Below are 20,877 nucleotides of genomic sequence, written 5' to 3'. Positions count from 1 at the left end.
ACCAAAAACAAACAACTCACCCCCATGGGGCTATATTTTTCAGGCAGTGAGATTCACCCTTTAAACAGTTACACCAGGGGCTGGAGCTGTAGCACAGGGTAGGGGGTTTGCTTTGTACGTGACTGACCCAAGATGGACCTGGTTTTGATTCTTGGCATCCCATATGGTCGATCTACCGAGCCTACCAGGAGCGATTTCTGAGAACAGAGCCAGGAATAACCCATGAGCTCGGCTGCCATGTGTGGCTCCAAAACAAACAAAAAAACAAAAACAAATAGTACGTCAACTTGGAAAATTCCGTGATATCTATTCTAAGTTATTTGCTTTGCCCTTCAACAGCTTGGCTGTTGACTTTTTTTCTTTTGTTCCATTAATTTTTTATAATATTACATGGAGTCATAGAGTATATAGCTTTTTGGTCTTGCTACTATCACTCAGCATAATGCATTGAGAAGGTGATTTAATTTTTCTAACCGGGAGCTTGAGTTTAGATGTAAACAGAAGTAAATCCCTACAAAATATGATAATTAAGGATTGAGATTCGAACCACCGTCTTTCTACATGCAAGGCAAACATCTTACCTCCATACTATCTCTCCAACCCCATGGATTGAGATATTTTGGTTGGGGTCAAACACTTTGTTTTAATTCTTGTTACTAATAACATGTCAAAACATTTTTTTGTCTTTAAAGAAAAATTTTTTCCTTTTTTTTTTTCTTTTTATTGTGACTGAAGTGCATTACACAGAATTATTTAGGGTACATAGTGACAATGAATGAAGGGCATTCCCACCACCAATGTTGTCCTCCCTCCACTCCTGTTCCCAGCTTGTCTCCCATATCTCCCTCCTTTACCCCCCAGCATACTAGTGTAACTGGTCTCCACTTTACAGCTTGTTGTAGATTGGGTATCTACTCTGTCATTGACTTTGGGTTTGGTGTTCCAGTCTGAAAGAAAAAAAAATTTTTGTTTTGTTTTGTTTTTTTGGGCCACACCCGGCAGTGCGTAGGGGTTACTCCTGGCTGTCTGGTCAGAAATAGCTCCTGGCAGGCACGGGGGACCATATGGGACACCGGGATTCGAACCAACCACCTTGGATCCTGGATCGGCTGCTTGCAAGGCAAACACCGCTGTGCTATCTCTCCGGGCCCAAGAAAAAAATTTTAAACCATAAAATATAACTGTATACTTCTCTGGTCAACCTAGAGTGCTTGGGGACAGGGGTGGGTGGCGCTGTGCACATTTTGTATGCTTTCTGACCAAAGCTTTCAGCACTTTCTTTTCTTCTTTCTTTTTTTTGGGGGTGTGTGTATTTATTTGGTCCACACCTGGTGACGCTCAGGGCTTACTCCTGACTGTGCTCAAAAATCGTTCCTGGCAGATTCGGGGGACCATATTGAGTGCTAGGGATTTAATCCAGGTCTGTGCTGGGTCAGCTTGTGCACAGTCCTACTGCTGTGCTCTGGCCCCTGTCAGCATTTTCTGACTGTATTTTATGTGGTCACTGGGCATATCACCTTTATCTCCCTCCTCTGATGTGTCCATTTTTTTCTCTCTTAGACTTTAAATTTTATTTTGCCTACGAACTCTTAATTTCTTCATTGTCCTCTATCAAGAACTGGATCTCCTTTCTTCTCTTTTCATTTTTTTTTTCAATAAAATTGATGTAATTTTTTTATTCTGAAAATTTTTATTTATTTATTTTTTATTAATAACATTATTTAAGCACCATGATTACAAACATGTTTGTGGTTGGGTTTTAGTTATTAAAAATAACCACTCTCCTTCTCCAGTGCAACATTGCCACCACCAATGCCCCCCCCCACCTCTTTTTCTCCCTCACCCTTTGCCTGCATTTGAGACAAGCATTCTATTTCACTCACTGTCATTGTCATGATAGTGGTCAGTAGAGTTATTTCTCTAACTGGACTTACCACTCTGTCCTTTTTTTATTTTTATTTTTTTTTTGGTTTTTGGGTCACACCTGGCAGAACTCAGGGGTTACTCCTGACTCTACGCTCAGAAATCGCCCCTGGCAGGCACGGGGGATCATATGGGATGCCGGGATTCGAACCACCGTCCTTCTGCATGGAAGGCAAACGCCTTACCTCTATGCTATCTCTCTGGCCCCATCTTTGTACTTTTTAAAAATGTTCTCAGAACCTTGGCCTATAGTATATATTCTCCTATCTTTATTGGAGGTTCTGTGGGTGTGGCACACCGAACTGTGCTCAGGACTTGCTCCTGGCTCTGTTCTATTATTCTCAGGGATCATTCTTGGTGGTGTTCAGGGGACCATATGTGGTACTGGGGATAAAACCCCGGTCAGAGGCATATAAGATATGTGTCATACTCATTGTACTATTTCTCTGTTCCTCTTTGACTTTTAATCTTGGGTGCACATGGCCTCACCAGTGGAGTATCTTTTTTTGTTGTTTTTGGGCCATAACTGGGGATGCACAGTGGTTACTCCTGGCTCTGCACTTGGGAATCACTCCAGTAGTATTCTAGGGTACCATATGGGATGCTAGGATTGAATGTGGGCCGACTACGTGCAAGACAAGAACTTTACCCACTGTACTATTTCTCTGGCCCCACCACTGGAGATTTAAAATACACTGATGTTTTCTTATGTCACATCTTGGAATGTAGCTTAGACATGGAGACATTTAAAATTGCACTGGGGGGGGGGGCGGAGAGATAGCATGGAGGTAAGGCGTTTGCCTTTCATGCAAGTTATTGGTTCAAATCCCGGCATCCCATATGGTCCCCCATGCCTGCCAGGAGCGATTTGTGAGCGTGGAGCCAGGAGTAACCCCTGAGCGCTGCTGGGTGTGACCCAAAAACCAAAAATAAATAAATAAAATAAAACTGCACAGGGGACCAAATAATATGAAGCAGTATTTGAGATCTACTGTCTTATATAACATTACCTTATTCTATATTATATTGACCTCTCTTTTTTATTTACTTATTTATTTTTTTTTTGTTTTGGCTTCTTTTTTATTTTTATTTTATTTTTATTCTTTTTGGCTTTTGGGCCACACCTGGCGATGCTCAGGGATTACTCCTGGCTCTGAGCTCAGAAATAGCCCCTGGCAGGGACTGGGGACCATATGGGATACCGGGATTTGAACCGGGGTCTGTCCTGTGTTGGCCGAATGAAAGGCAAAATACCCTACAGCTGTGCTATCGTTTCGGCCCCTGACTTCACTTTTTTTTTTTACTTTTTCTTTCCCTCATTGCAAAGTTGGTATTATTACTACCATTATGTTAATGAGAAGGGCTACCAGTTGCTCTGAGATAAAAGCTTCCCAAGTGGTGGAACTGGCTTTTATACTTGGATCTAACTCTTGAATCTTTGGCAGGCATTGCCAGTGTGCTGGGACATAATTGTAGAAGGAATGAATGAAATATACTTTATCAAACAAGGAGACAATAAAGCTGTTCCACAGTTTTTGTTTCTGAAGGGTCTTCTGGAGTTGTCTGTGTGTGTGAAAATTCTCCTTGATCCTCACTTGCTCAAAATGCCTTAATCGACTCAACTTCCCTTTATTATCTGTCAACTGCACAGGTTGGAGAAAGCAGAGGTTGTCTTTGATCGTCTGGAAATTTCTTACTAGTTTCTGGTGGCTAAAATGGTTAGCCAGTTAGGCTGATTGTATTCTTCAGCGTTACCTGTAGCCCTCAGAAGCGGACTGGCTCTCCTGTAATTGCTTTGCACTCTGGGGGTGCTGGGAGGAAGAGCATAATCATTTACCTAATTGGCACATCTGCACATCTATGCAATCGTGATAAATGGCATTCATAATGATGCCTCTGAAGTTTTGCAAGATATTCGGATGTCTTGGAATCACTCAAGCGTCTTTGTGTAATATCTCTAGTGCACTTTGAAATTCAGGAGGAAGGAAAAGCTCATACCTGGCACTTTTGTACCTTCTGATTCTTTATGTACCAGTTGCTACTCAGTTAAAAGTAATGTCGGTGATGTCTCTCTGTAGCTCCATTTCCTTACTTCCCCTCTCTTTTGGCCGCTGGGAATGTTCATTGCAGATACAACCATGGCTACATAGAAATTCGGAGCAATCTGGCAGGTGTTTCACCATAGTACTATGTTCACATGTGACCACCAATACTGAGCGTGTCTGATTCTTCATCAGTGACAGCTGAGAAGCACAGCTAGTCCAGCAACTTTTAATTTCTTTCTAAAATAGCTCTTCAGGGGCTGGACAGATAGCGTTTGCCTTGCACGCAGCCAAACTAGGATGGATGGTGGTTTGAATCCCAGCATCCCATATGGTCCTCCAAGCCTGCCAGGAGTGATTTCTGAGCACAAAGCCAGGAGTAACCCCATAGCACCGCTGGGTGTGATCCCTCAAATATAGCTCTTCAAAAAAATATTTTTTTTTTGGTCCCCCAATTCATAATATGAAGTTAGATCTCTTTGTAAGGTGGTGTTTACAAGATTTATCCATCATAAAGTTACAGATTTTCCTTTAGTAACTAAGATGTATTTTTGTGGGGAACTTCTTTGAGATTATCCTTTCTGTATCAGATTTATTGTATCACAAGATTTATTTTGCACAGATGATCCTTTTTCGAATCAGGTATTATCTACTGGCTGTCATTTCCCCTGATAATTTTTGGATACTATTATCTTATAAAAAAACCTTCTCTGGGACCGGGCAGTGGCGCTAGAGGTAAGGTGCCTGCCTTACCTGTGCTAGCCTAGGACGGACCACGGTTCGATCCCCCAGCGTCCCATATGGTCCCCCAAGCCAGTAGCAGCTTCTGAGCGCATAGCCAGGAGTGGCTTCTGAGCGCATAGCCAGGAGTAACCCCTGAGCATCACCGGGTGTGGCCCCCCCAAAGAACAACAACAACAACAACAACAAAAACAAAAAAAGAAAACCTCTGATTTATGCATGCATTAATTATTTTATAGCTGTGAATTGAGACATTTTTAGTAATCAATGATTTAAACCCATCATATTCTTTATTATCTCAGGTTATATTTGGGGGGGGGTTACCGCAGCATTGGTTCTCAGGTATAACTCCTAACTCTCCATTCAGATATCAGCCTGATTAGGTTCAGGAGACTATGGGATACCAGGAATCAAATTTGGGTTAGCCACATGCAAAGCTAGTGCCTTAGCCACTGTAATCACTCCAGTTCTAACAGTCTTTATTATCTTAATGTTTACATGGGCTCTGGTGGTATTCAGGGGGTGATATAGGGTCCAAGGGATCAAACCTGGATCAGCCAAGTGTGTGGCAAGTACCTTATTCACTGTACAGCCAACCTTGTGGGTTTTAGGATATATATCTATATCTATATATCTATATCTATCTATCTATCTATCTATCTATCTATCTATCTATCTATCTATCTATCTATCTATCTATCTATCTATCTATCTATATATATACACACACACACACACACACCTATATATATATTGTGGTATTGGGAAGTAATGGGATGTATCATATGCATGTGATTCTCTTGTTTTGCCTAAAAACTTAAATGTTCTAATACCTTATTGCCCTTTTCTTGGAGCAGTTATCAGTCCTCCCCCTGTGGCTGGGACAATTACATACAACTCAAATTCAACATCCATAGAGCAACTGAATGGAGGGAGCCCCAGTCCTTCCTGCAAAACCTCTTCTGGGCTTGAGGTAACCCCAGGTAAGTTCTTTATTGGGGTTTGTTTTGTTGTTGGTTTTTGGGTCATACCCACTGGTGCTTAGGGGTCATTTCTGACTCTGCACTCAGAAATTATTCCTGGCAGGCTCGCAACAATATGGAATGTCTGAGATAGAATTCAGGTTGGCTGCGTGCCAGGCAAATGCCCTCTTTGTTATGCTGTCACTCTGGCCCCTACAGGCATGCTCTTAAGGGGGGGGGCATAATGAACTTGTTCTAGATCAGGGTGAGGAATGTCCCATGAGTTTTATAAGACACAGGAAATCACATGATCTGGTGCTTTTTATGTGATGGGCAGATGTGGCTGTAGATTCCTCTGGCCCATCTGCTTATACTGTGTTGCCTGCAAGCAATGTTATAAATATCCAGATGGCCATTGGCAGAAAAAAAGGGTTTCTGCCTTCACTCTAAAAACGCAATTATTTTAGGAGTATCAAAGGTAGAATTCATGAAGCTACAAGATTGTACATGTCAAGGATTTTAATGTCTGGAAATCACTTTGAGCACTGTTATTGTTGTGTAATGAGTCACCTCAAAATTCAGACTCCAAACTTTTAGGATTTATCATCCTAGTTTACCCATCATGCAGTTAGTTGCCTGGTAGTTGGCAGATCTCAGTTGTTCTCAGCTCAGTTCACTCATGGGTCTGTATGGGAACCGGAGGCTCTGTTTTAGATGTCTCAAGTAGAGCGTATCTGCTTACCATCTTCTCTAAGTCTCACACTTTGATGCCTTTTCCCTTTTTTCGAGGTAGAGCATGTTCTTACTAAAGAGCAAGCAGAAATGCAAGCCTAGGTTCAGCAGTGTTGTGCTATGACTTTTGTCTCATTTTGACTTTTAAAGCAAATCATCCAGTCATCTCCATAGTTAAAGGACAGAGAAATGGGCTTCTGAAGAACTGTAAAGCCACAAGCAAAGGATGGGGAGAGGGGCCTGGGAGGAGAGGGAGGGAGATAGGAGGAGACCTCATTAACACAATCTACATAAGCATTTCAGTGTTACAGAATATCTCTATATTTCTTTTTGTTTTGTTTTGGGAAGGACCATATGGGGTAACACTGATCAAACCCAGGTCAACTGCATGCAAAGCAAGTGCCTTACCCACTTCAGTGGTCCTTAAACTATGGCCTGCAGGCCACATATTATATTTGTTCCCGTTTTGTTTCTTCACTTCAAAATAAGATATATGCAGTGTGCATAGGAATTTATTTGTTCATAGTTTTTGTTTTTACTGTAGTCCAGCTCTCCAATGGTCTGAACTGGCCCCCTGTTTAAAAAGTTTGAGGACCACTGCATACTATCTCTGCCTCCCTTCTTTTTTAAATTTGGGGTAGGAATGGCAGCATTTGGGCTACATCTGGCAGTGGTTAGGGTTAGGTTGCTACTTATTCCTGCCTCTGCACAGGGCTCATTACTGCTATGTGCTTTAGACAATATATGGTTTTGGGGATCAGACCTAATGCCTTCCCCACTGTATGATCTCTCTGGCTTCAAGATTTAACGATTTGTAATAAATTTATTTGTTACAAAGAAATAATCATTTGAAGATTTGAAGAAATTTAGAGTAATTAATATATCAAGCAGACAAATCTATCAGTAAAGTCCTGAAATCTTGAATTTTGGTCAACAAGTGTAATTTAATGACTATATAGAGACCTTGACTCCTAAAAACAAGAAAATACACTTTTTTTTTGTTTTGTTTTGTTTTGGGGCCACACCCGGCGTTGCTCAGGGGTTCCTCCTGACTGTCTGCTCAGAAATAGCTCCTGGCAGGCACGGCGGACCATATGGGACATCGGGATTCGAACCAACCACCTTAGGTCCTGGATCAGCTGCTCCCAAGGCAAACGCTGCTGTGTTATCTCTCCGGGCCCCGAAAATACACATTTTTTGAAAGAACACACAACACATTTATAAAATTCTGGTCTTATTTAGCTCTTGTATGAAGTTTCAAAACATTTTGACACTTTAGTAACTTTTGGACCTTATTCTTTTGATTTCAAAAGGCCATAGTTTAATTAAGATCAGCGATAACTTACCTCTCCCTTGCATTTGCAAAAGAAATACATGTCTTTTTTTTTTTTTGGGGGGGGGGGTCACACCCGGCAGTGCTCAGGGGTTACTCCTGGCTGTCTGCTCAGAAATAGCTCCTGGCAGGCACAGGGGACCATATGGGACACTGGGATTCGAACCAACCACCTTTGGTTCTGGATCGGCTGCTTGCAAGGCAAACGCCGCTGTGCTATCTCTCCGGACCCTGAAATACATGTCTTAATATATATCGAATTAAACTTTTTGTAGCTGATGGAAAACAGTCCCTATGGATTTATGGTTGTAGTTACTGTGCTAACCTTCCTTTGCTTTTCTACTTTATATTTCCTTCCCTTCAAGTTTTTGGAGAGCGGATTTCCATATTCATCAGTGCTAGAAAATTATTATTGAGTTCATTGTCATGAATTTTCTGCATTGAATCTAACCTTTTTTTTTTTTTTAAATTTTGATCATCACAGGTGAAAAGAGGAAATTGAATGATTCTCATGTTCCAGAGGAGGTCAAGAAACCCCGGGTTATGGGGGATATTCCGATGGAATTAATCAATGAGGTCATGTCTACCATCACAGACCCTGCAGCCATGCTTGGACCAGAGGTCAGCAGGGTAAACCAAGTTACATATGTGGTAGAAAGTGCATTCTGATAGCTGTCCAAATGGAAGTGGTATCACTGTTGGCATGTTATGTTACTCTGGTTTGCCTTTTTTTTTTGGTTTTGGGCCACTCCTGTTGGCGCTCAGGGATTACTCCCATCTCTGTGCTCAGAAATCGCGTCTGGCAGGGTCAGGGGACCATATGGCTATCTGTGATTTAGGAGCAGTGATGATTAGAGATTCTGACCATTTTTTAGTATTCTTTGTCAAGATTTATGAGTTCTTTATTGAATGTGTGATGAATAAATACTTTAGTCTGTTAGGCTGGATTTGTGGCTGAGGAGGTTGTTGCGGTTTTAGTTTGTTGTGCAGAATCTTTGATTTGATGTAGTTTCATTTATTCATTTCTTTTTCTTTTTTTTTTTTTTTTTTGCCATACCCAGCTGTGCTCAGGAGTTACTCCTGGCTGTCTGCTCAGAAATAGCTCCTGGCAGGCACGGGGGACCATATGGGACACCAGGATTCGAACCAACCATTTTTGGTCCTGGATCGGCTGCTTGCAAGGCAAACGCCGCTGTGCTATCTCTCCGGGCCCCATTTATTCATTTGCTTTTTTCCCTTTTTACTGTTAGGCTCAAATTTTCAGACACATCTCTCATGCTTTAATGCTGGTTTTATGGAGTGTATTGCTTATATTTTCTTCTGTGTCTTCTATGCTCTTGCCTATAAGTCAGGTCTTACATCCAAGTCTTTATTTTGAATTTTATTTTTGTAGTTAGCATTAAGTGGTAATCTAGTTTCAGTCTTTTGCATAGTTTTTCTTAGTTTGATCATGGAATAAAAGTTAAAAAAACAAAACTTTTATAAATGTTGCAAAAGTTATGTAAGATTCTTTATCTACATTTACCAGTTGTTGACTTTCTGTCTTATTTGCGGTCTCTTTTCTTTATTTCAGATTAAATAGGAAGTTATAACATTCTCTTGCCCCAAATATTTCTTTTAAAAAATTTGGGGGGAGGTGTTTGGGTCACACCCAGCAGTACTCAGGGGTTACTTTGGCTCTACACACAGAAATTGCTCCTAGCAGGCTCAGAGGACCATATGGGATGCCAGGATTCCAACCACTGTCTTTCTGCATGCAAGGCAAACCTTACTCCATGCTATCTCTCTGGGCCCCCAAATATTTTTATATATTTTTTTTTTGTTTTTGTTTTTTGTTTTTGGGTCACCTGGCAGTGCTCCGGGGTTACTCCTGGCTCTCTGCTCAGAAATCACTTCTGGCAGGCTCGGGGGACCATATGGGATGCTGGGATTCGAACCAATGACCTTCTGCATGAAAGGCAAATGCTGCACCTCCATGCAATCTCTCCGGCCCCATTTTTATATATTTTCTAAGAATAACTCTGTGTGTTTGTTTATTACTACAGTGTACCTTGCAGTCTTAGTAAACTTAGATTACAATTTGTTCAGTATAAATCTTAGCAAATTAGAATTTTCAGACCAAACTTAGCCACTGGCTGTATTTGTGAATAAAGTTTTTATTACATGATTCAGAAATCCCTTATTATGTGATCTGGCATTGAAAGAGTTGCTGACTGCTTCCATAATATAGACCCATATCTATCTATCTATCTCTCTCTCTCTCTCTCTCTCTCTCTCTCTCTCTCTCTCTCTCTCTCTCTCTCTCTCTCTCCCCCTCCCCCCCCACACGTTCCTTAAGAACCCTTTTTTCTATGGTGGAAGGATCCTGTAAGTATTACTCATAACCCCTATCTTTTTATTTCTTTCATTTTCTTTAATGTAGAACAGTTCTAAAACCCATTGTTGTGAGGGCTGGAGAGATAGCACAGTGGTAGGGTGTTTGCCTTGCACACAGCGGATCCAGTATGGTGGTTCAAATCCCGGCATTCCATATGTTCCCTTGTGCCTGCCAGGAGCAATTTCTGAGTGCAGAGCCAGAAATAACCTTTGAGCACTGCCGGGTATGACCCAAAAATACCAAACCAAATCAAAACAAAACAAAGCCCATTGTTGGTCTTCTATTGCACTTCTGTTGTTGAAAAGTCCTGGTGACAGGTGTTTTTATCAAGACCCTCTTTCTGGACTTATTTGATTTATTTTCTCATTCAGTTCAAATAAAGCATTTTGGTGAAAGCATTTGGTGAGGCATTTTACTTCTTTCATCTCATATTGTATCTAAAGGCAGGGCTGTTTAAAATTTTCTGACAGGTTCCATAAAATGAAGAAATGGGTTAGAGATTATTTTGCAAAGCATCGTGTAAATTTTTCTAGTATGACTACTTTAGTGTTAGCTTTTTATTTGGTGTGTTATCTTGGATATTTTTTACTTGACATACTCAGAGTATGAAATAACTCAGAGGACAGGTATGTTGTAAATAGATCTTAGAACACTCTCTCTCATTTCTATCTGTTTACGATTTAAGAAGGCAGTACCTTTTATATACTTGTCCTTCATATATTTAGTAGGTGCACAGATGATTTTTTGTTTTGTTTTGGGGCCACACCCGGTGGTATTCAGGGGTCACTCCTGGCTCTGCCCTCAGAAATCACTCATGGCAGGCTTGGGGGACCACATAGGGTGCCGGGGATTGAACCCGGGTCTGTCCTGGGTCAGCTGTGTGCAAGGTGAGTGCCCAACCACTGTGCTATCGCTCTGGCCCCCATCCACAGATTACTTAAGTGTAGGGTTTTTTTTCCAGCTGCAAAGTGTGGATATAACCACACATTTTTAAATTTGGTTAAGTTGATTTAGGGGACAAGTGTGGTGTGGTGGCAAGATCTACACACACACACACAGACACACACACACACACACACACACACACACACATACGTGTTAATTGTTAAATTTTCAGGAATTTTGTGAGCTGGTTGTGAAATATGTTGAGCAGTTGATATTGACCTCAGTGACACTTGAACATTTGCCCAGTGCCCATGCATTAGGGTTTTTCTTCCTTGGAGAACTATTTGTGAAACATTGACCTACACACCTCTGGGTGGACTAAGTAGAATGGGATTTTTTTTTTTTAAACTTTATTGCTTGATTGGTTTCTGGGCCACACCTAGCAGCACTCAGGAGTTATTCCTGGCTCTGCACTCAGAAATCACCTTTGGCAGGCTGGGGGACCATATGAGATGCTGGGAATCGAGCCTGGTCCCTCCAGGATTAGCTACATGCAAGGCTCTTTGGCCCCTAAAATGCAGGATTAATGGTGTACTGCCAGGTAAAATGGAGAATGGGTCAACAGATACTCCTGAAAGAAAATTGTCCTCCGCACAGAGATGGTGACAGTAGAAATGTGACAGCTACAATAGGGCATGTAATGGGATTTGGAGGGGGGGTGTCTGTCATCCTAGGGATTTTAGGAAGCTCAGCTGAGTGAGATTTTTTTCAATCAGATTAGCCAACAATAGCCTGTAGGGCTTATTGGGTTTGTCTCCTGTTTCGTTTCTTCAGTGAAGTTTTCTTGGTCACCAGCACAAACATTTGCTTTTGAACTCCCAACTGGGGGAACAGTTGACACAGAGGCTTTCTGGCATACAGAGTCTAACATTTATTCTCTGACCCTTCCAGACCTTTCCTGACTCCAGTTGTACACTGAATGCCAGCCACACACTTATATGAGCTTCTGATTTCTCAAAAGGCATTACTGCTTTTCTGCTTTCATAATGTGTGTATATGCGGATATCTTTTATACGAGCAAAGAAGTAGTGATATGTTATACCTCCGTTGTAATAGAAGAGTTTAGTGTAATTTTCTTTTCATTCATTCATTCATTCATTCGTTTGGGGGCCACACCCGACAATGATACTCAGGGGTTACTCCTGGCTCTGCACTCAGAAATCGTTCGTGGCAAGCTCGGGGGACCATATGGGATGCTAGGAATCGAACCAGGTCCGTCCTGGGTCGGCTGCATGCAAGGCAAGTAAATGCCTTACCACTGTGCTCTCTCTCTGGCCTCTAATTTTCTTCTTGTCTGCTGCTTCCCAGACGAATTTTCTGTCTGCACATTCGGCTCGAGACGAGGCAGCAAGGCTGGAGGAGCGCAGAGGCGTGATTGAATTTCATGTAGTTGGCAATTCCCTGAACCAGAAACCCAATAAGAAGATTCTGATCTGGCTCGTGGGCTTGCAGAATGTGTTCTCCCATCAGTTGCCCCGAATGCCCAAAGAATACATCACACGGCTGGTCTTTGATCCGTGAGTGGTCTTCTCCCTTCGTCCCTTTCTCCCTTCTTCCCACCCCCACCATCTCTCTCCCTTTTGTTCTCTCTTAGCTCCTCTAGAGGCCAGACCCTGTGATGCCTAGTGGGGTAGGGCTGGCAGTACAAGGATAGAATTTAGCCATAGCCCTGTCTCCTTACTTTCCCCTCCCCCCCCTTTAGTATTTTTGGGTCACACTTGGTGGCACTCAGGAGTTACTCCTGGCTCTGCACTCAGAAATCGCTCCTGGCATGGGGGACCATATGTGATGTTGGGATTCAAACCACCACCTGTCCTGGATCAGCTGCTTTCAGAGCAAACACCGTACCACTTTGCTATCTCTCCAGCCCTTCCTTACTTCCTTTTTTATTTTTTTTTTAACTTCCTTTTTAGATGAAAAAGGATAACGAAAATCAGTAAAGTTGTCCTCTGACTCCTGCTGTCTTGTGACCCTGTAGGTCATTATCCTGATTAAAAATACCAAGATGAATTTTTCAATACTTTATGCATTTTTATAAATAACAACATTTTGTGTTTTAAATTTCTGGTGATTACCCCATCCTTTATTTAGCATCATAATGAAAGAATACAAAAAAAAATAAAAAGATAGGTTACTTTTTTTTTTTTTTTTGCCACACCTACCTATGCTTAGAGTTTACTCCTGCACAGAGGGATCAGTCCTACTGGGGCTAGAATCTGGGTCTGCCTTGGTCAAGGCTGGAGCCTATCCACTGTAATGTGACTTTAGCTGATTCTATCTGTGTGCTTTTGTTTTACTTTTTGTTTTTAGGCCACACCTAGCGTCATTTAGGAGTTACTCAGGCTCTACACTTGGGAATCACTCCTGGTGGTGTTCTGAGGACCATTAAAAATGCTAGGGGGGGGCCGGGCGGTGGCGCTGGAGATAAGGTGCCTGCCTTGCCTGCGCTAGCCTAGGATGGACCGCGGTTCGATCCCCCGGCATCCCATATGGTCCCCCAAGAAGCCAGGAGCAACTTCTGAGCACATAGCCAGGAGTAACCCCTGAGCGTCACAGGGTGTGGCCCAAAAAACCAAAAAAAAAAAAAATGCTAGGGGTGGGGCCAGAGAGATAGCTTGGAGGTAAGGTGTTTGTCTTGCATGCAGAAGGTCAGTGGTTCGAATTCTGGCATCCCATATGGTCCCCTGAGCCTGCCAGGAGTGATTTCGGAACGTAGAGCCAGGAGTAACCCCGAGCGCTGCTGGGTGTGACCCAAAAACCAAACCCCCCCCAAAAAAAAATGCTGGGGTGGGGCCAGAGTGGTGGCGCAAGCTATAAGGCATCTCTGCCTTGTGCGCACTAGCCTAGGAAGGACCTCGGTTCGATTCCCCGGCATCCCATATGGTTCCCCAAGCCTGGGACGATTTCTGAGCAAATAGCCAGGAGTAACCCCTGAGTGTCACTGGGTGTGGGCCCCCCCAGAAAAAAAGAATGGTAGGGGTCTAACCCAGGTTCATGCAAGATAAATCCTTTACCCATTGTGCTTTCTCTCCAATCCCTAGATTACTTGTTATTTATTTATTTATTTTTATTTATTCATTTATTTATCTAATTAATTTTGGTTTTGGGGTCACACCTGATGGCTCTCAGGTTACTCCTGGCTCTGCCCTCAGAAACCGCTCCTGGCAGGCTCAGTGGCTCATATGGGATGCCAGGAATTGAACCGGGGTTCGTCCTGGGTTGGTTGCATGCAAGACTTACACTCTTCCATTGTGCTATTGCTCCAGCCCCAGATTACTTATTTTAAGTAAAGAAAACATACTTGATTTTGGTTTCCTAACTTGATACCATTGTCTGTAAGCTTTTTGAGAAATTAGTGGGTTATCAAATGTGTTAAACACATCCCCCCACTCCCCGACACACACACACACACATATACATATCAAAACCATGGCTGGAAAGACATGACAGGAGTGAAGGTGCTTGCTTTACAAGCTGTTATCTCCGGATTGTTTCTCGCACTACTTCTGGGAGTAGCTTGTGAGCAATGTCTCAACCTTTTCCTCCTCAAAAAAAAAAAAAAAGGACCCATTCCCCCACAAGCCGTTTAGAATTGAATATATTTTCACATCCATTGCCTTTGATCTATACCATGTGACAATTCAGAGTGACTTTTAGAGAGAGAAGTTCCAATAGGGTTGTTTACTGCAGGTCTTAGCAAATTGTATTTGCTTAGGGATATTGTATTCCCTTTCATAATTTTTCGGTAATCATGCTGAGTAAGAGAAACTTTATAAATATTTGCCAGACTTTTTGATCTTCCCTTCCTGCTGCTAAGTTTGATGGTCATTGGAGATCAGTGCCACATATACATCTTCCTTCTTTATAAACCTCAGGACCATTTTATGTGCTGCTGCTGTGCGCGCGCACGCGTGCGTGCGTGCGTGCGTGCGTGCGTGCGTGCGTGTGTGTGTGTGTGTGTGTGTGTGTGTGTTTTTTACATACCTGGGAATGCTCACAGTTTATTCCTGCCTCTGCACTCAGGAATTCTGGTGGGCTTGGGGGGACCATATGGGATGCTGTTCTTTATATTTTGTTTTTTTAAAATTCTGATAAAGTCTTGTAGCAGGCAAGATTGCTATAAAAAGTTCACTTAAAATGGTCTGGCATGGTAGTATCAATTCTGGGAGTGTTCAAAGGGCCAAGGTTCTTGCGCCCCTTTGTTGGTTTAAATAACTCTAACAACATATTTATATAGCTAATTGAGAACTTTTATCTGATATAATTGTACTCTTTCAGGAAACACAAAACTCTTGCTTTAATTAAAGATGGCCGTGTTATTGGTGGAATTTGTTTCCGAATGTTTCCATCTCAAGGATTCACAGAGATTGTTTTCTGTGCTGTAACCTCAAATGAACAAGTCAAGGTAAGAACAACTGAAGGTTCTAGATTAAATGGGGCTTCTCTTTAAAGAGGTGTAACTTTGCACCATGTCTAGAGAAGTTCAAAGTATAGTTTAGGACTTTTTGAGAAGAGTCTTCTTGCTGTGAGTCTCCATGTATACGAAGAGAGTAAATGGCTCTCATATGATAGAGTTCTACCATAGCTCTTCTGTACATTGGGCTAGCATGTACAAATAAATGCATATCAGTTTAGTCTATGGCAATGGAAAGAAGGTTGAAAGGATCATTATTTGTTTTTACTCATTTATACACACACACATATACATGTTTAGAGACACTGAGCCATCAGAAAGAATGTAATATAATATGGATCTAGAAAGATATTTTTTTAGTTAATACATACATTTTAGAAGGATTTCGTATTACTCTCCCCAGTGAAGGAAAAGGACTAAAGAAATTCTAAAAGGAGAGTCTTGAAATCTTTTCTTTTTTGGGGAAGAGTGTGGGGAGATATCAAACAGGACTTGGGGCTGCTACTCCTGATGTAGTGCTTGGGGGTCATATCTGATGGTGCCCCAGAACTGTATGGTTCCTATGATTAAACTTGGGCTTTCTGCACACAGTCCATTGAGTTGGCCTAACTCTTGAAAACTTAAAATATGTTTTAGAATTTTAAATGCATTGTTCTGTTGGGGGACTATATGACTCATTTACCCTCCCAGTGGTCTTTGGCACAGTGTATTTGCTGATCTATATTAATGTAGGTCTCAGTGCCCAAACTGGATTAAACTAGACTCTCAGTTCTATAAATAATTTTGGGTGTAAATCCTATTGGGTTTCACTCTTTTGCTGTTAGACAAATGGAACCAGGAAATGTTCCTTAATAGCCCGTTTTTAAATTGATTTTTTTTAAAAAATCTGTATTCTCCTTCATTCCCTTTTGTTGATGCTGCTGCTACAGCAGTAGTAACCGGAGTTTGCACACATTTAGCTATGATGTGTGCATATGTGCTTATTAGGGGGCGATAGCGAACTCTTTGGCTGTGGTGCCCGTACAGACTTGGTGCAGAGCTTGCTATGGATGGCACACTTTAGTTGCAGTGCTTGCAGCTGGCCTGGCAGCCCTGAGGACCATCCAGTGCTGGGCATGGAACTCGGTCCTCCTACATGCAAAGCACAGTGCCTTGCATTATCTCTACCCTCAGCCCTCTGTTGTATTCGTCAGGATCTTATTCTTCTGGGGGGCTTGAGAGATTGTCGCTGGCACCCCAGCTGAGCACCACCAGGAGCTATTTCTGAGTACAGAGCTAGGACCCCTGAGCATTTCTGGGTTTGACCAAAAATAACAAAAAAAAAAAAACCCAAAACAAACAAACTTGCCTTGCATGACAGCTAACTCTGACCTTTCAACATCTAATTGGTGTGGTAAAGGATGGAAGGGGAAAAGAGAATGAAAAGGGGGAAGGGAAAAGGAAAAGAAAGGGAAGAGAAATGGAAGGGAAGGGAAAGAAATGGAAACAAAGGAGGAAAGATAGACTGGACTAAGGCAGTGCTTCCTGGAGTGGCAGGTATTGTCCTCAGTAGCTGGAATGATGGGAATGTGCAGCAAGAATGAAGTAATAGCCTCAAGTGCAAGAGGAAAGTACTTTCTGTTTGTTCACTTGAGAAAAATGGATTTTGGGGGGGTGGTAGGAGACACCAAGCTTATCTTAATTTTTCCAAAGGGGAGCAGTAAACCAAATAGGTTTGGGAATCTCTGGTAAGACAACATTGTCTTCATGAAATTTGCAGTACAAAGCTTGTGATTTAAAATTTTCTAGTAGCTACATTAAGGTAACAGGCAGAGAAAATACAGTGGGTAGGGTGCTTGCGTTACATGCAGCTGGCTTGAGTTCAAGCTTTTGCATTTCATAGTGTCCCCAAATATTATTGGGAGTGACTGCTTAGCTTAAAGCCAGGAGTAACTCCTGAGTACCACTAAGTGTACCATCTTCTGACTCCTTAAAAAAAATTTTTTTTAAAAAGCAGCTGTAAATAGAGAAAATTGAGTTTAAAAATATGATTTATATTCAGTGTTTACAGGTACATTACAGTATATTCAGGTCTTTGTGGCAGCTTCTCAGTGTCCTAAAGAATTTTCTGTTGATGTAACTCTACAATTGCTGCATGTTTCAGCTTGGGTGAATCACAGTTCAAGGACTTACAAACTGAATACACAGGGCCGGTGGCACCTATATTTTGGGTCGTGCTGGTCTAAGGACATCTTTGTGTCTTGCAAAGAAGCAACACTTATTCCCCTCAAAAAAATCACTGGAAATAATCATTCTCTGCTTGAGGGATACAGGGAGTGCTTTCATGAACTGCTTTTCTCTGGAGACAGTGTCAATTATAGCACTGTGATTCCATCTTACAAAGCATAAATGGGTCTTTTTTGTCTTTGACACACAGTTCTAAACATCAAAGGACAAACAAAATCCACTACTCTTACATTCGGACTGGGGAGATGAGGACCCACATTGGCTTGAAATGGATTTCTGGCTCCTCCTTTTCAACAGATCTGACAATACGTCTTTAGATGGTGCTGTTACTGTACTTATCAAGTTTTTAAATTTTTCCCTAGCCAGAATAAGAAATGATTTCAAAAGTCCAGAGTTTAGGAATTTAGTTACAAAGAAAAATTCTTTTGATTTTTTTTTCTTTGTTTAGTTTTTCATAGTGAGAAGATGTCCTGGGTTTATAATTTTAGAAGAAGATTGCGTAATTTTTGTTTTTAAATTTTAATCTAAACACACCTTGTTTAGAAAGGTTGCCTAAGGTTGACTTGGATACCTTCAGGGATACCAGAAAGAAAGTTTGAAATATGAATGGGAGGGTTTGACTTTTTTTACTTTTAAAAAAGGTAATTAATTTTCCCTCCCAACCATCTTATTTTTAAAAATTCTTGAGGGAAGGTGGTCAGGCATCATAAACTTCAGAGAAAGAGCGAAAACTTCAAAACAAAACACAGCAAAAGGGCCAGAGAGATAGCATGGAGGTAGAGCTTTTGCCTTGCATGCAGAAGGATGGTGGTTCGAATCCCGATATCCCATATGGTCCCCCAAGCCTGCCAGGAGTGATTTCTGAGCATAGAGCCAGGAGTAACTCCTGAGCGCTGCTGGGTGTGACACAAAAACAAAACCAAACCACAGCAAAAACCCATTTTTGTGGGTACTTGAAACTGCTTTTGGGGGAAGTGATTGTTTTTTTGGTATTTGGTCTACACCTGGCTGTGCCACTCTGTTCAGGGATTACTCCTGGCACAGCTGGGAATGGATTGGAATGGGGAGACCATATGTAGTGCTGGGGATTAAAATTCAACTGGAGTCAGCAGTGTGCAAGGCAGTTGCCTTGTGTGTTGTGCTACCTCTCAAACCCTGGAACACAAAATGACTTAAAACTCCAATTTTTCCAAATGAAGATCAGTCTTTAAAAACGGAAAAATAATTTGATTGTGAAGTCAGTTTGTTCTTAAGTGAAGTTTTTTTTTTTTTGGGGGGTGTGTCACACCCGCAGGGCTCAGGGGTTACTCCTGGCTCTTATGTTCAGAAATCGGTTCCTGGCAGGCTCGGGGGACCATATGGGATGCCGGGATTCGAACCACCATCTTTCTGCATGCAAGGCAAATGCCCTACCTCCATGCTATCTCTCTGGCCCCTTAAGTGAAGTTTTGAATTCATTTTAATAAACTAAAAGTCATGGCTAAATGATACTTTTTTTTCATTTTGGTTTTTGGGCCACACCTGATGACTCTCAGGGGTTCCTCCTGGCTTTGAGCTCAGAAATCAATCGCTCCTGGGTTGAGGGACCATATGGCACACTGGGGGGGGATCAAACCGTGGGGCCATCCTAGGTTAGCGCTATCCAAGGCCAGTGATGAAATTAGAGCTCTTGCATGTAAAGCATGTTCCCTGCCCTTTGAGCAATCTCTCCAGCTCATTTGTTAACTTCTTTTGAAACTCAAGCTTACCTGCAAGTTTCTTCGTGAGTTTTAAAATAGGATTTGTATTTGAGTCTCCATTGCTCAGAGCACAAATAGGATAATACCAGAATTTTGCTGAAGCTTTTCACATGCTTTTAAATATCTATTCATGTAGGAACTATTTGATTTGATATGTAAAACTTTGAAGTTACGGGGCCGGAGAGATAGCATGGAGGTAAGGCATTGACTTTCATGCAGAAGGTCATCAGTTTGAATCCTTGCATCCCATATGGTCCCCGAGCCTGCCAGGAGCGATTTCTGAGGGTAAAGCCAGAAGTAATTCCTGAGCACTGCCGGGTGTGACCCAAAAACAAAAACAAAAAATTGAAGTTACATGGCTAAGTTAAAAAAGAATTTAAACGTGGTGCTGGAGCGATAACACAACAGATAGGGTGTTTGCTTTGCATGCATCAACTGGGGTTCAATCCCCAGCATCTCCTATGGTCTCCCACACCTGTCAGGAGTGGTTTTTGAGTGCAGAGCCAGGAATAATCTCTGAGCACTGCTTAGTATGGCCCCAAAACAAACAAAACACAGACAAATTAGACAAACACTGACTTTACCAATGGGCTTAAAAATTATCGTGGGTTTTAAAAATAACCCTTACTAGATGGGTTTAAAAATAATCTTTTTTGGTGATAGTTAAAAATGAAGGCATACCACCAAAGGAAATGGTTCTAGGTTGAAAAATTAAGCATTTGCTTGTTTGTTTCATACTGTTTATCTTTTTAAACCAAGGAATAGTTAGGCTACCACTGCTACCAGTCCTAGTATCAGGCAAAGAGGATTCAAGTTGAAAAATTCAACCTCTTCTCAGAAGCAATTAGAATTGGAAAATTTTCTTTGGCGAGAGGACAAACTAGTTGCCAAAGATGGGAGAACATTTTGTGAAGGTTTTGAGAAGCTCTTCACAAAAGAATCATTATTCTTCTCGAGTAAAATTATTCAATTATAGGCAAAAGAAAAAAAAAACGCTTATTCTCTTAACTCGTTATAGTTTACAAGATGGTAATAGCAAATTTTTTTTTTTTTTTTTGGTTTTTGGGCCACACCCAGCGGTGCTCAGGGGTTACTCCTGTCTATCTCTCAGAAATAGCTCCTGGCAGGTACGGGGACCATATGGGACTCCGGGATTTGAACCAACCACCTTAGGTCCTGGGTTGGCTGCTTGCAAGGCAAACACCGCTGTGCTATCTCTCCGGCCCCAATAGCAATTTTCTGTTAACCATATCCATTAAAGTACATTTCATCAGAGGATATATTTGTGCCTAGCTAGGTATTTGCACTTCCTTCCAAATACTCATCTTCTTTGCTCCAATTCCTCCTCCTCCTCTATTTAAAAATTACAGCTTAGGGGGCCTGAGAGATAGCATGGAGGGCATTTGCCTTGCATGCAGAAGGATGGTGGTTCAAATCCTTTCA

The 20,877-nt window shown here is 41.8% G+C and overlaps 1 protein-coding gene across 1 annotated transcript in view; it reads left to right on the top strand.

Annotated features, from left to right (window-relative positions):
* Positions 1-20,877, top strand: part of KAT2B (lysine acetyltransferase 2B) — a 122,915-nt gene that overhangs the window by 86,336 nt on the left and 15,702 nt on the right. The window contains 4 exon segments of the mRNA XM_049766478.1: positions 5,564-5,689; positions 8,218-8,354; positions 12,364-12,572; positions 15,334-15,460. Of these exon segments, the coding sequence (XP_049622435.1) occupies positions 5,564-5,689; positions 8,218-8,354; positions 12,364-12,572; positions 15,334-15,460 (599 nt within the window).

The sequence above is a fragment of the Suncus etruscus genome, chromosome 20 (genome assembly GCF_024139225.1).
Source record: "Suncus etruscus isolate mSunEtr1 chromosome 20, mSunEtr1.pri.cur, whole genome shotgun sequence".
NCBI lineage: Eukaryota > Metazoa > Chordata > Mammalia > Eulipotyphla > Soricidae > Suncus > Suncus etruscus.
The sequence above is the reverse complement of the archived record's forward strand: the minus strand, read 5'-3'. Positions and strand labels throughout refer to the sequence as shown.